The sequence below is a fragment of the Heteronotia binoei genome, chromosome 5 (genome assembly GCF_032191835.1).
Source record: "Heteronotia binoei isolate CCM8104 ecotype False Entrance Well chromosome 5, APGP_CSIRO_Hbin_v1, whole genome shotgun sequence".
In the NCBI taxonomy this organism is placed as follows: domain Eukaryota; kingdom Metazoa; phylum Chordata; class Lepidosauria; order Squamata; family Gekkonidae; genus Heteronotia; species Heteronotia binoei.
Window position 1 is genome coordinate 165,184,322 of NC_083227.1, and position 15,321 is coordinate 165,199,642.

Here is a 15,321-nt window from a genome sequence, read left to right on the forward strand (position 1 = left end):
GTAGCTTTGAAGGACATCTGGAAATTCAACCTGTTGAAAATGTGGAGCAAGGTATCTAATTGAAAATGGCTATGGAATTCATACTACACTTGTGTTGAGTCACCTGCATCACTTGCCCATTAGTTTCTGGACCCAATTCAGTCTTTGAAATCTTTAAATATAGCTCTTTGTGAGCCGTTCTTTTTTCACATTTTAGTCAATGGGACTACGGCTGCAATCCTATCTACCATGACCAAGAATACGCTCACAGAACACTGCAGAATTACACACGGCGATATGATTTCAGCGTGATCAGCCAGAATAGCTCCGTATGGAATTGTACTTTCAATGGGACTAACTTCTGAATTCAGGACATCAGGTTGCACATCAGTTTAAATGGAAGAATACCTGCTGGAAACTTTTTCACGCGACACTTTCACACAGCAACAGTGATACCATCATAATATATTATGTGAAGTTATGCTTAGCCTAGAGCAACATTCCGTAGCTGGCAACAATTCTTCTGTAGAAAACTCTATTAACCCCAAGGCTGAGATCTGATCTGTTTAGTAAGCTAGCTAAACAAAAAGTGACTCAACAGTATAACATGTTCTTGCAATCACCGTTGGTAGACTGGGTTTGCACGGGTTGTGTCTTCTACATGCCGCAAATGCATATCTTGATGTGATTTTTTTCCCCCCAGAACCCTGAAGCATTTTCCAGTCACAGTGACTCCAGCTTCACAATTTTCCTTTGAAATCCTTAAGCCCATCCTTTGTTATGCCTAAGTTTGTACTTATCAGTTGGCTTGATTGTCATTTTGGAGATGCATTGCAGTAGGTTCGAAAAACTGAAGGAAAGATGCAAAAGAAAATTCAGTCAGGTACTCTCTGCAGGGCAGTCAATCAAGGAACATGGCTACTATTGATTTCCATTTGTTTCACAAAGCCTAAATCAGCAACATATTGTATGGAAGAATCATAGCTGACTTGACTCAATAAGACCCAGTGCTGTGTGTGTATGACAATGATTTTCTATCAATTTCATTTATACCCATTTTTTCTCTGCAGTAACTAAAATGCGGTTTGATAGAGGCTTACTATTTCATGAGTCATGCCTCTCTGAATCTACCAAATCTGCAGTTGTTAGGAAAGTCTATATTTTAAAATATCTGATTGATTTGCAACTTCTCTGTCTGATATTCAGCTAAAATGTATACAAAACCTGAGTGGTTTTGTGCTCGTGCAAAAAGAACACACATACCACTGTGTCACAAGTAACTTGGGACCAAATTAGCATTGACTCACATCCACTGTTTATACCAAGGGCGCATTCTGATGTGGATGAACTTGACTCTAGAGTTTTCATTCTTCAATAATTATTTCATCACAATGTTAAAATGAATTGAATCCGTAACGATGTCAGAATTTCAAAGTCACAATTCCTCAATTGCCAAAAGGTTGGGAAGTTCTTGGACTGGCAACTGCTTGACCACAGAGGAACAAATAGCATCATTTCTGAAACATTGCTGGTTACTTTGGGTGAAAATATAAAACTCAGCTTCCTCAGCCATTGCTATTTGGAGGCAGCTGCAGTTTTAGCCACACCTGGAATTTATTCGTTTCATGGAAAGTAAAATGTTATTATTATAGTTATCCTCTATTTCATGGCATAACATAGGATAAATGCTGGACTCAATCAAAACTGAGAAATACTAGCAACAGAAGATTCCTTTAAAACATACATTTGCATGTACTATAACATTTCCAGTATCAACAGCACATGACAGCTGATCGTGGTCAGTGACCGCAAACTCTTCCATCTATCCCGTCTCCTGTTCAGATGGGCTACTGTCTCACAAAGCAATCCATAGCACATTCCCCCTTAACTGGTTAGAAGTCTGATCTGAACATTATGATATCTATATATCTAATAGCAAAACTGTGGCCTCGTCTGCAGAGACCTAGATCTGTGGATCAGGGCCACAATTACCACAACTTGAGGGACCCCCCACCAGGTTTGCAAAAAAATCTGAAACCTTAAAAGTGGGGTTCCCCCCGCCCTCCAATTAAATATCATTCTCTGTGCAAGTGCAGAAAATGCACCTACTCCTGCGTCGCCATGGCCTGGTTCCAGCAGTCCAGTTGTGTTGAGCCCAGCAGAAGCTGTGTCAGAGCTCAGGAGCTGCAGCAGTTGCATGGGAGCCCTAGCACCATTCTGGGCCCAGCAGTGGCTGCAGCGGAGCATAGGAGCTACAGTGGGCTGGCAGCAGCTGTGACAGAACTCAGAATATACAACAGCTATGGCAGAGTCCTGAAGCCACAATAGGCCTAGTGGTGGCAGTGAAGCCCCAGAGCCATGTCAGGTCCAGCAGCAGCTGTGATGGACCCAGAAGCTGCTGCAGCTGCACTGGAGCCTGGAAACTGGCAGGCCAGGCAGCAGCTGCATCAAAGCCCTGGAGCCATAGTGGGCCCAGTGAGAAAGGCGGGGGGAGATGGAAGTCCCCCTCCCACAAGTCTTGCAGGCTCACACTTGCATTCTCTAATCTAGCACTCCATGTGCTCCAGTATACACAAGGAACTGTTGAACAAGTGAAGTGATCCAATTACTTTCATGCATGAGGCAGATCCATGCAGGGTCCTTCGCCAAAGAAAACAGCAAAATCCTACGGGTCGTATAAACGCCATATACATAGATGTTTCCATCATCGTTGAAATAGTAATTATATTTATTTGCTGCTTAATTTATGCTAAACTTCAGTACTGGACCAAAGCAGAACTCCATGGTGCATCATAAACAGTTATTACTCACTTCCATTGTGTCTTTTGAAAGGTAAACCACCCAGTACACTAGGTTGAATCCCGCAAATGCCACTGGGAAGAGGATCCTGGAGTACTGATCTATTTTACTTGTCCCTCCGGTTGGTGCAAGTGACGGTGGTGGTGAAGAAACAGATGATGGCTGACATTGAGATACACTACTAGACAATATGCCTGCTTCTGGAGACTCTTTTGTATTAGAAATCATAGAGTTCATCCTCTTCTTCAGGTTACAGTTGGCATCAGAGTGCTGTAGGGAGAAAACATGGGTTACTGCACCGTTTACAGGAAACTGAGTTCTGAGGTTTTATTCACTGTGCTTCTAGCTCTTTTTTGCTCTTTTCTCTTGCTTATCTTTTCCTCCCCTTATTTACGTCATAAAATTAACATGAAGCAAGCAAGCTTATATTGGAAATCATTGTTGATATATATGGATCTCATCCTTCCGATCTACAACATTGATTAGCAAATTATATTTGGTGGAACGCTTTGACAAAATGATATGAAAAAACACAGCTTACATAGGGATGCTGAATTACTCTTTTTATCAAATCAGACAAAAAAGAGAGAAATTGAAATATGTAGGATGAAAAGCGGCAAACAATGTATTTCAGCTTCCTAAATGTTTTTAATTCTCCTCTTAAAAACCTGTTACTGTCAAGGGCATATTCTCACCTTGGGTCAATGGGCTTAGAAGAGTTAACTCTTGTTTACCATGGTACTGTAAGAGAGTTATATAGCCTATACTAATTAGGTCACATAGACAAGCTCAGGATCCTCAAGTATGTCCAAATAAATTCTAACATATTTGCACCATTTTGTCTTTCATCTTCCAGTTCTGCCTAGGATTATGTGGGGGTACAGTATGGCAAAATAAATAAGAGAACTTGAAGAGTGAGTTCTGACTCAGAAAAGGTCATGCTGGAATAACTGTTATTGGTCATGGAGGTGGACTTCTGTTTTATGTAGCTATTAGCAATAAGGCCTGTTGTGAGAAGAAATACAACAGGCTCTAGAAAGAGGCTGGGATTTTTGAATGTGTAGGTAGCATTTTGTCAAGTTATAGTATTGATTGGAGGCGATATGGATTTGTGTGTTGTGGAAAGCAGGGGTGGGGAACATCCGGCCCGAGGGCCGTTTGGGGCCCGAGGGATCACTTGGTCTGGCCCTCGGGGATTGCCAGGCCAAGCTGAGCCACATGGCAGCCTCTCAGCTGGCCAGTCAGGATTGTGGAGCCCAGTCACACTGTGCAGCAGCCTTCCCAGGACCTGGCTGACCAGCAGAGATCGCAGAGCCCAGCCATGCTGCACCCTCCCTGAGGCCTGGCTGGCCAGCCAGGATTGCTGTGGGGCCTGGAAAAGTCACTGTCACAGTTTGGGTAAGTTTTCCCCTCATTTATTTCCCTTTCTTTCTATTTCTTCCCCCCATTTCTTTATTTCCCTTATTTCCCCTTCCCTCCTTTCTTTCCATTTCTTCCCCCATTTATTTTCCTTTCTTCCCCCTTTCCTTATTTTCCTTTAATATCCTTTATTCCCCCTTTATTTATTTCCCTTTATTTCCCCCATTTCTTTATTTCTCTTTCAGTTTCTTCCCCACATTTTTATTTCCTTCTTCTCCCCTTTATTTCCTTTCCCTTTCTTCTCTCCATTTCTTTATTTCCCTTCCCCCCTCTTTATTTGCCTTTCTTCTTCCCTTTATCTTTCTTTCTTTCTTTCTTTCTTTCTTTCTTTCTTTCTTTCTTTCTTTCTTTCTTTCTTTCTTTCTTTCTTTCTTTCTTTCTTTCTTTCTCTCTTTATTACCCTTTCTTCTCCCATTTCATTATTTCTCTTTCTACCCCCTTTCTCCCTCCCTCCCTCTCTTTCTTTCTCTCTGTGGAGCCTGAGTGGTGGGCATTGTGAAGGACTGCTGCTGGGGTATGTGGTTGCCTTTAAAGGTCTGCTAGGAATAGCTGCAGTTTCCACATGAAGGGAGGGAGGAAGGGAAGGGTGGCAGGGGTGGAGGGTGGGAGCCAGCTACTACCAGTTCAATTTGCACTTGATTATCCCAGATGGTGTGGCCTAATATGCTACTGAGTGTTTGACCTAATATGCTAATATAAGGGATGTGGCCTTATATGCTAATGAGTTCCCGCTGGGCTTTTTCTACAAAAAAAGTCCTGAACCTAGGCAGTTGCTTAGGGCAGTGAGCCGTGTGTGTGTGTGTGCACGCCAAATTAGGCTCTCTCCACATGACTTCAAATAGAAAAACAATTATTTGCATTAATTTTGCTGGCCTGAATCGTTCTCCCTCGACAAAGCACTGTTTTTTAAGTTGATCATTTTGTATGGCCTGTGAATGATGTTATAAATATCCAAATGGCAGAAAAAAGGTTCCCCACCCTTGGTGTAAAGTATGAATGTTGAAAAGCACCATGTATGTATGCTACAGGACCAACCCTAAATCAGACTTTTCCCTGCAGCCGCTGTGGCCAGACCTGCCTGTCCCACATTGGTCTTGTCAGCCACCAGCGAGCCTGCAGCAAACGTGGACTATTGCACCCTTCTTAAATCTTCGTTCGCGAAGCCAAGCCGAGAGATGTAAAGTAAGAACAGTGGTAACTGCAGATGTCTCCTTAAATGTGGAATGTTGAGAAAAAGTAATAGCACGTAACCATACAAAGCAAGTTTGTTGTCTCTGCTTGGTGCATGCATCTGTTGAGCATGTCCATGATGCTCACCCTGTTGGTTAGTCAGGGAGGATGACCTGTCCACAGCACACCCTCACCACCCCCTAAAATACCTTGTTTCCCCCCCTTAATTTGTCAACGCAGGGTTCCCAGCCTCCTGGTGGGATGTCATGGAATGACAAATGTTCTTTAGATGATGGAGTTGAGTTCTATTGGAGAAAATGGCTGCTTCCAAGAGTGGACTATAGGGCATTATATATTATTATTATTTCTGCATGTATATGCACTGTTCTTCTTTTAAAAGAACCTATCTCTGCAGATGGGCATTCCAGTGGTGGCCACAAATGTTATATGGAATATTTGAGATTTTTTTTTTAAAAAAAAACCCTCTCCTTAATATGTCCCTGGATGGGCAGAAGTGGGTTGCTTCAGTCCCTACCCTTGTAATGCAGTTATGTATAAATGTGGAAACACGTCTCCTGAAGCAGACAATGTTATTAGCCTTTCCCACCGCACGATATGCATGCCTCCCAACCCAGCGCAGCACCCGGTCACATGTGACAAACCCCTCGCAATCATGGTCTTGGTGACACACAGAGGAGGGTCCCCAGAAGTGGCTATTGACCTTTTAAAAGATTGTGCCCAAAGGTAGGCCTTGGATGTTTCCAGAGAACATTGTCATTGAATCCGAGGCCTGTTGTTGGAGAGGGGACGGGATGGGGTTAATGTAACGTGTAGTGAGAGCGCTGCTGCCACCAGCATCTCCAATGCCCTTTTGGAGGGTGGGGGGTCCGTGGCTGAAAGGTGAGAGCGGCAGTGGCATAAATGTCAGAGGGCTTGGTTTGCCGCAGGAGAGCTGTGCCGATGGAGGTGTTGTCTCCTGGGTGGTCCCGGGTCTGATGACGTCGGGAGATAGGTCTGTCGGTGGAGGCTTATGCCAGGCCCTGTGTAGTGGCTTGGAAGGCTGCAGGACAGTGACAAGGGTGCGGGCACTAAAGTTGCTTGCCACTGGGTCCATGGCCCTTTGTAAGGACACAGTCAAGTGGCAGGGCCCTGTGTGAAGTGCGGGAAGAGATCGACGGGGACAGTGCCTTGTGGGCCTTTGAGGGGGCAACAGAGGGCTGTTGCTGCTGGTGGCTCCAAGGGACATGGGGGTGCGGTAGAGTGGAAGGGCCCTAAGTGAGGCCTCAGAAGGCCACAGGAGATGGAAGGGAGCCATGTGTTCTGGAAGGGTGCCTGGGTGGGCCATTTTGGGGGTGGCAGAGGTCTGTTACCAGTGTCAGCAAAGAGTCCCCTCTGGAGGCTGCAGCAGAGCAGCAGCCCCTTCTGATCCTGGTTGAGCGAGAGGACAGCGAGAAGCATTGGAGATGTGTCCTTCCATGGTGAAGATGGCAATGTGATACAGTCAAGGCAAGAGTCATTTTGGCGAATGGTCCTGGTCATACAAAATGTGACAAGTATGACTGAACTCTGAAGTGGAATTCTGGCCATCACATTCCTTGAAAGGCCTTCTTTCCGCTGGAAATAATGGAGGATAGGGGCACCTTCTTTTGGGGCTCACAGAACTGGACCCTCTTGTTCAATCTTTTTGAAACTTGGGGTTGTTTTTGAAGAGATGCACCAGATGCTAAACTGCAAATCTGGTACCTCTACAATGGTGCCTCTACAACATTGCCTCATAAAATAACCCAGAGCCCCATATAGCCACAGACTGATTATTCATTATACCCTATGGGGAACCAGTCTCCACAGGGTACAATGGAGTGCTCAGTGGACATCCCCCCCTCCCCGCTTTTTGATAACCCTGAAACAGGAGGAAGGCCTCCAAATCAGGGGATCCCCTACCCCCAACTGGGGACTGGCAACCATAATACAACAGGAATAACAACCTTTAGTTGGCCAGTCGCCTCTCATCAAATAAGAAGGTGTTGTAAGGTCACCTCCACATTTGAGAACAGATGGATGGAGTGTAATGACAGGGTCTCAGCTACTCCCAGCATTCCACAATTAAGAAGGGTACATCTGCCCATCAATCTCCAATATTGATATATTTATTTCTTCCTCCAGAATTAACCCCCCCCCCCAAAACGGTGACCATATAATCTAAACTTGTTATTCTTGTTTGAATCAAACATTTTCATTCTGTTGTATGCTAATTTGCTGCTCACCCTCTGCCTACATGTATGGACTGGTAACTTCCATTTCAATGTATTTGAAGAAGACGACGACTGCTGATTTATACCCTGCCCTTCTCTCTGAATCAGACGCTAAGAGTGGCTTACAATCTCCTCTATCTTTGATTCCCCACTCCTCCACTTGCACCTGCTGGCATGGCCTTGGGTCAGCCATAGCTCTGGCAGAGGTTGTCCCTGAAAGGGCAGCTGCTGTGAGAGCCCTCTCAGCCCCACCCACCTCACAGGGTGTCTGTTGTGGGGGGAGAAGATATAGGAGATTGTAAACCGCTCTGAGTCTGTGATTCAGAGAGAAGGGCGGGGTATAAATCTGCAATTCTTCTTCTTTTTCTATCTTCCTCCCCCACAACAGACACCCTGTGAGGTGGGTGGGGCTGAGAGGGCTCTCACAGCAGCTGCCCTTTCAAGGACAACTCCTGTGATAGCTTTGGCTAACCCAAGGCCATTCCAGCAGCTGCAAGTGGAGGAGTGGGGAATCAAACCCGGTTCTCCCAGATAAGAGTCCGCACACTTAACCACTACACCAAACTGGCTGAAGTTTGCATGCACACAAAAGCTTATACCTTGAATAAAATTGTGTTAGTCTTAAAGGTGCCACAGACTCAAACTTCCCTCTAGAATCATTCACCTTTGGCCCAACCAGTCAAAAAAGAATGGGTATCTATCTATCTAGTACTACTTATACTACCAGTACTACCAGTTTGGTGTAATGGTTAAGTGTGCGGACTCTTATCTGGGAGAACCGGGTTTGATTCCCCACTCCTCCACTTGCATCTGCTAGCATGGCCTTGGGTCCGCCATAGCTCTGGCAGAGGTTGTCCTTGAAAGGGCAGCTGCTGTGAGAGCCCTCTCCAGCCCCACCCACCTCACAGGGTGTCTGTTGTGGGGGAGGAAGGTAAAGGAGATTGTGAGCCGCTCTGAGACTCTTCGGAGTGGAGGGCGGGATAGAAATCCAATATCTTCTTCTTATATGGCTATTGCCTTAAGCAGAAGATAGAAAAAGAATGGGTATCAGCTTTCCTTTAACTGAATTTTCCTCACTTCAGTTCCAACTGTAAAGCAGTAGCAAAAAATTCCAGTCTTGATAGTAGGAAACACCTTTGGTGGTAAATTGCATACCACAAAAATTATTGGCTAGTGGCAAAGTTCATCGGTATGTAATGAAAATGATGTCTAGTGGGAAACAGTATGCCATGACAAATGAGAGCACTCTAATGGCTGATCAGAACTTGATCTGGTTGCACACCCCATTAGTCAAGACGCATGGAGTAAATACTATGGTCTTTGGTTAAAGAATCTAGGTCATTTCTTACCAAACTAGTCATTAAGGTGTGTGTTTAAAGTACCATCAAGTCACAGCTGACCTATGCTCACCACGTAGATGTTCAATACTAGAGACAAGAGGTTTGCCACTGCTTGCCTCTATGTAGAAACCCTAGCCATCCAAGTACTAATCCAGGCTGACCCTTGCTTAGCTTCTGAGATCTGATGAGATTGGGTTTACCTGGGTCATCAAGGTCAGGTTCACCACCGAAGTACAGAGCTCTAAATCACAAGTTCTCTCTCATGCCCAAGCATAAACTGCAATCTTGAATGTGGCTGGGCACGAGAGAAACTTGTGATTCACAGCTCTGTACCTTAATGGTAACAAAATATAATTATCGGAATACGATTACTGAAATGCAATCTGCTAGCAAACCATAATGTTTCTGAATTCTTGCCTTTTGGCATGCTGATGGATTTGTGCCTGACCCATTCGTTCAATTGCCATATAATTAATTCCATGTTCTCTTTTTATGCATATTTACATGTTATGTTGCTATTTAGTGCACAGTTACAGCAGTTGTGATTAATGACATTATCTTAATTGCATGTATTGCTGGATTAAACTCATCATTTTTAATCAGTGGGCTCAAAGTGGGTTCATTGGGTATTTTCTGACCTGTATGTTATTTTTTGTCTTTTTCTCCAAGTTGCCCAAAGGAGCTCGGAAATACTGGATTAATTTTCCAAGGGATTGTAGCCTTTGCTTACCCTATGGGAGGGACGGTGGCTCAGTGGTAGAGCATCTGCTTGGGAAGCAGAAGGTCCCAGGTTCAATCCCCGGCATCTCCAACTAAAAAGGGTCCAGGCAAAGAGGTGTGAAAAACCTCAGCTTGAGACCCTGGAGAGCCGCTGCCAGTCTGAGAAGACAGTACTGACTTTGATGGACCAAGGGTCTGATTCAGTCGAAGGCAGCTTCATAGGTTCATATGGCAAATGACAGTGCTTGGCAGTTGCGGAGGAAACAGGAGAGCACGTTTGACTTTGTTGCTTTTCTTGTGCACAACTATTAATTGCATTTATTTAAAATGTTTCTTTACCTCCTCATCTCTCAAGTGTTCAAAGCAGATCACCAAAATAAGAATCAGTGAAACAGCCCATGTAATATTCTAAAAAAACACAACCCACTAGGTTCTGCTGGAATTTAACAAATTCTAAACCAAACATTAGAGAGCCACATGGCACAGAGTGGTAAGCCTGCAGTGCTGCAGTCCAAAGCTCTGCTCACGACCTGAGTTTGATCCCAATGGAAGCTGGGTTCGGGTAGCCGGCTCAAGGTTGACTCAGCCTTCCATCCTTCCGAGGTCAGTAAAATGAATACCCAACTTGCTGGGGGTGAAGCGTAGATGACTGGGGAATGCAATAACAAACCACCCTGTAAAAAAGTCTGCTGTGAAAATGCCGTGGTGCGACGTCACCCCAGAGTTGGAAACAACTGGTGCTCTCACAGGGAGCTACCTTGACCTTTAAACCAAACATTAAAGACGAAGAGTATTTTTTTTAAAACCGCACTTTTGCCTACCTAAGGAGTCTCAAAGCAGCTTACGATGACATTCCCGTCTTCTCTCCTTGACAGTCATCTTGCAAGGAAGGTGGGGGCTGAGGGAGTTCTGAAAGAAATGCGACTGGACCAAGGTCACCCAACAGGCTTCATGTGGGGATCAAACCCAGCGTTCAGATTAAAGTCTGCTGCTCTTAACCACATTGGCTTTCAGTAGGAGAACTAATGCTAGATCCACACACATCTTCTGGCATGCATGGATCTCTTCGTTCATCAAGGAAAACAGAACATTCTTTTTGGGCATGCATACGCCATATCTGTATTCTTCATTACTTTAAAGTACTAACGATATGTACCCGTTCATGTAAGGCACTACGTGCTGTATGATAAATTCAGTACTGGACTAAAGCAGAAGCTCATAATGCAATGTTATCACGATGATTTCCCTCTTCCGAAAAGCAAACCGATCTGCTATGCCTGAAATGTAACTCATTCTGTATGTATATTTGATATTTGCCCACAAACCCGACTAATCTTGAGATCGGTTCTTGCAGTCACTTCTTGAACAGATGACTCTGACTAACAGGCAATGCATTCGATTTGACAGCGGTTGAGGCAAAAACGCACCTGACTGCTCAAAAACATAGCAGACAGAAAGCAATTCTTTGCATTACACAGGTTGGTCAATGAATGTCTCCAAAAGACCACGCCCTCTGGGAATACTGCCTCTGTTCCAGTAAACGAGATAATCTGAACCAGGCAAAAGCAGCCACAAGTTGCAATGGCAAAGCATCTACTGAGCCGGAGCACTGCTGATAAGCATGATTCTGCTCTCATGATGAATTTTACCAGGTAACAGCTAGGTAATCCAAACAGGGGCTAACCACACATATCATCAAGGAAGCTCAAGCAAGATATGTTCACCAGGAAAACATGGCCGTCACAACATTCTCGGTATGCCCTAATAAGCACAGTACTTGAAAACTAATGAGACCCAATGCAGTTCTTTCAAGATAATCATACACTGTTTCCTGAATTGATCCAAGTTAGCCATTTAATCGCTACGTTAGAAACTTAGTTACACAGTGCCTATATTTTTTAAAAAAAAATACAAGCCTGGCTCAAAGGCTCATATCCCTTGAAGTGGTTACCTGAGTTGGATCGGGTACTGCTGTTGAGCCTATGATCCCTAAGGTTTAAACCAGCATATTCCTTTGAAACCCTCAAGGTTTAACTGGGATATGGATCAGGCTACAAATGCAGATTGAGATTATACAAACTATTAAAAAAATACATTGTTTACTTTTTATAAAGCCACTCATTACAGCCCAAATATGCTTTGGTTGGTTTTTTTTTTTCCTAAGCAAGTTCAATAAGAGCATATTAGTCTCTCCTGCAGAAGTGTGCTTCATCTTCTGCTAAAACTTCCATTTGCACCAGACCAGTGGTTTTCAATAGTTTCAAGCAAATACAGTATTTCGTCAAAGGATCCTCTCCTTCTTCCACCTTAGATTCCCACCAGTCTGGCTTTCGTCCGGGTCATGGGACGGAGACAGTGCTGGGCGCCTTGGTAGATGACTTCCAGCGGCATCTGGATCGAGGCGGCGTGGCTGATGTTGTTAGATCTGTCAGCTGTGTTCGACACGGTCGACCATTGGCTACTGACCCGCCGGCTCACCGACACAGGGATTAGGGGGTCGGCCTTACAGTCGCTTTCCTCCTTCCTTGACGGACGGGGACAAAGGGTGGCAATTGGAGGAGAGCTGTCCCGGAGGCACTCATTAGTGTGTGGGGTGCCACAAGGTGCAGTTCTCTCTCCGATGTTATTTAACATCTACATGCGCCCCCTTGCCCAGATTGCTCGGAGGTTTGGGCTTGGGTGCCACCAATATGCAGATGACACCCAGCTCTATCTACTAATGGACAGCTGGCCTGACTGCGTCCTGGAAAACCTGGACCTAGCATTGCAAGCCGTGGCAGGTTGGCTCAGGCTGAGTGGGTTGAAGTTGAATCCAACAAAGACAGAGGCCCTTTGCTTGGGCTGCGGTGCCCCGGGAAGGGAAATTCCTCTCCCAGTTTTTGATGGTGTGCCGCTGAAAGCAGCCCATAGGGTCAAGAGCTTGGGGGTTCTTCTGGAGCCTTCATTATCAATGGAGGCACAGATAGCGGCCACTGCCAAGTCCATGTTTTTCTCATCTTCGACAGGCGAAGCAGTTGGCCCCCTTCCTTGGGCGCCGGGACCTAGCAACGGTGATCCATGCAACGGTCACCTCGAGACTGGACTACTGTAACGTCCTCTACATGGGGCTGCCCTTGTGCTGAACCCGGTGGCTGCAGCTAGTGCAGAACGTGGTGGCTAGGCTGTTGTTGGGACTCCCAAGATGGGAGCACATACGGCCGGGGCTGCGCGGACTGCACTGGCTGCCAGTGGTGTACCGAGTTCATTACAAAGTGCTGGTTATTACCTTTAAAGCCCTATATGGCCGAGGACCTGCCTACTTGAGGGACCATCTCTCCCCATACAAACCCCAGAGAGCACTGAGGTCAGCTGGAAAAAACCAGCTGAATATCCCTGGGCCAAGGGAGGCCAGATTGAAGACTTCTCGGGATCGGGCCTTCTCCATTGCAGCTCCACTATTGTGGAACCAACTCTCGGAGGAGGTGCGGGCCCTGCAGTGTCTAGACCAATTCCACAGGGCCTGCAAGACCTACCTCTTTAAAATAGCCTTCACTTAATACCGAGCCAAGAAAGATTCGCTGGATATGTTTTAGCCATTGAATTTTATAGATTTGAGTCATAGCACCATAACGTTAATTTTAATACAAGCTGATTTAATTATGGTTTTATATAATTGTAATTACTGTGGATTATGGTTTTATTGTACATTGTATTTATATGTTGTGAGCCGCCCTGAGCCTGCCTCGGCGGGGAGGGCGGGATATAAATAAAAGGTATTATTATTATATTATTCTTGTCAATCTTGATTTTTGTTTCTTTTTTCACCTAAGAGTAGGTCAATGGAGGGGGTTTTATTGCTTTCCCACTGAAGTTCAAGAAGGTTATTGAGGTGCCCTGAGCCTGTTTGCGAGGAGAATACAAACAGAAATAAATAATAATGAAATATCAATGGTCGTTAATGATTTCAAATGAGATGTTAATAACTATCTGGTGATTATATTTTTTTAGAAAAAAAACATGGCGGTAACTAGGAACACTTTTGGTCAGAAAGCTGCTTCAGAAGAACGCAAACGTTATCATTGTCATGTTTGGGTCTCATGCTGAATATGTATAGGATGCACAATGAATGAGCACAGAAGCTTCTGTAACCCCACATTTCCTACCCTTTTTACATTCAAACTTAATAAGAATTTTAAAAATCACAATGAATGAGTAACTTATATGGTTACTTCCCATATCAGTATCATCCTTCTTTGTGGCTAGTGCTGCTAAACAAGAAGTAACCATATGATTTTTCTATATCACAGCATTCCTGCCCACAGATATTACCAATCTAGTTGATGAAGGAACTGATTGTGTCACAAGGGCAATACATGAATTCCATAATAGTCACACATAGAAATAGTGTGGATGCTACGATTATTTAAAGTTACTTCTCACGAATAGCAGGTACACATTTGTGAACCGGAACAGCAGGTATACATGATTGTACCCATAATGTATCCATATCATTCTCCGTTTTGAGGATATGCACTTTGTGCATGGTACATATTTTATAGTCTGATGCAGGCGAGATGATAATACAATCAGGATTCTTAACACCAAGGTTTTATTTTGTCCTTTCTATAGACCCTGTTCTTCCTTCTTTCCAACTTCCTTTTCTTGCTTCTACTTCGCTTTTTCAGCTTTCCAACAGACAATGATCCCCTAATGAAACAAACTTCTGAACATCAATGGTGAAACTATGGCTGTTAAACACAACAACACAGAGCCACAATGGGTCTTGAGTCCTTAGACCATGCAAATATAATATGGTCCAAAGACATTTCAGCGAGTACTACAGATATATTGTGTTAACACAGAAATGCATGAATTAGTTGTATATGTAACACAGGAAGTTGCTCTTACTTTTATAAGTTATTGTTTTAGAAATAGGGTTGCCAGGTCCAACTCAGAAAATATCTGGGGACTTGGGAGTGGAGCCCAGAGACTTCCCCATTCCCTAAAGTCAGTTATAAACAAAAGCCCAACCGTGGTGGCAATTATGAGGATTTTCATTCTTTGGATGTAGCCTGCACAGGATTGGCTCACACTGTCTCTGTCGTACCATTGGCTGATTCTGCTCTCCCCCGCCCACCACCAGCCCCATCAGGCAAAAACCCCAGCAGAAGCCCACTGACCTTCAAGGGAGACAGTTCTCTGCTTTCAGGGAGCTTACTGATCACTACTGCTTCTCCTCAGGACCTGTTGTAGGAAGTCTGGGGGTGGGGTGGGGGAAAGTGAATGCCTTCACTTGGGCAGGTGGGATGACAGCAAGGCTGGGGTCACTCGCTCAGAGGCCTTTAGTTGTATCTTTCCAGGTTAGTCAGAAATTCCAAAGGTATCACTACAGTCCTCTGAGGGAGGCCTTTCCTCCTGGGAAACCATTGTTACCATTTTCCAGGTGAGGGCTGTAGAAGCTGACTGGATGGTTTCAAATAGCCTAACCTGCCTCATGGGGTTGTTGTTGTTCAGATCAAAGGGGGGAGAGGAGAAGAGAATGCTGTAAGCTGATGTAATGGCTGACGACTCCTCCCTGTTAAAAAGTCCCTATTAAAAAGTCTGTCAGAGGTAGATTGTTGGTCTGAAAGGTCTCACTACAGGCCTCCGAGGCAGAACTCATT

General features: G+C 44.7%; 1 protein-coding gene across 2 annotated transcripts in view; it reads right to left on the reverse strand.

Annotated features, from left to right (window-relative positions):
* Positions 1-750: 750 nt before the first annotated feature.
* The window catches only part of GABRA6 (gamma-aminobutyric acid type A receptor subunit alpha6), an 89,969-nt gene continuing 75,398 nt past the window's right edge, over positions 751-15,321 (reverse strand). For both annotated transcript variants that reach the window (XM_060238344.1, XM_060238343.1), the window contains 2 exons: positions 2,791-3,048; positions 751-829 (listed from right to left, as the gene is read on the reverse strand). In XM_060238344.1, coding sequence (XP_060094327.1) covers positions 779-829; positions 2,791-3,048 — 309 coding nt within the window. In that variant the 3' untranslated portion in view covers positions 751-778. The remainder of the gene's footprint in view (positions 830-2,790; positions 3,049-15,321) is intronic.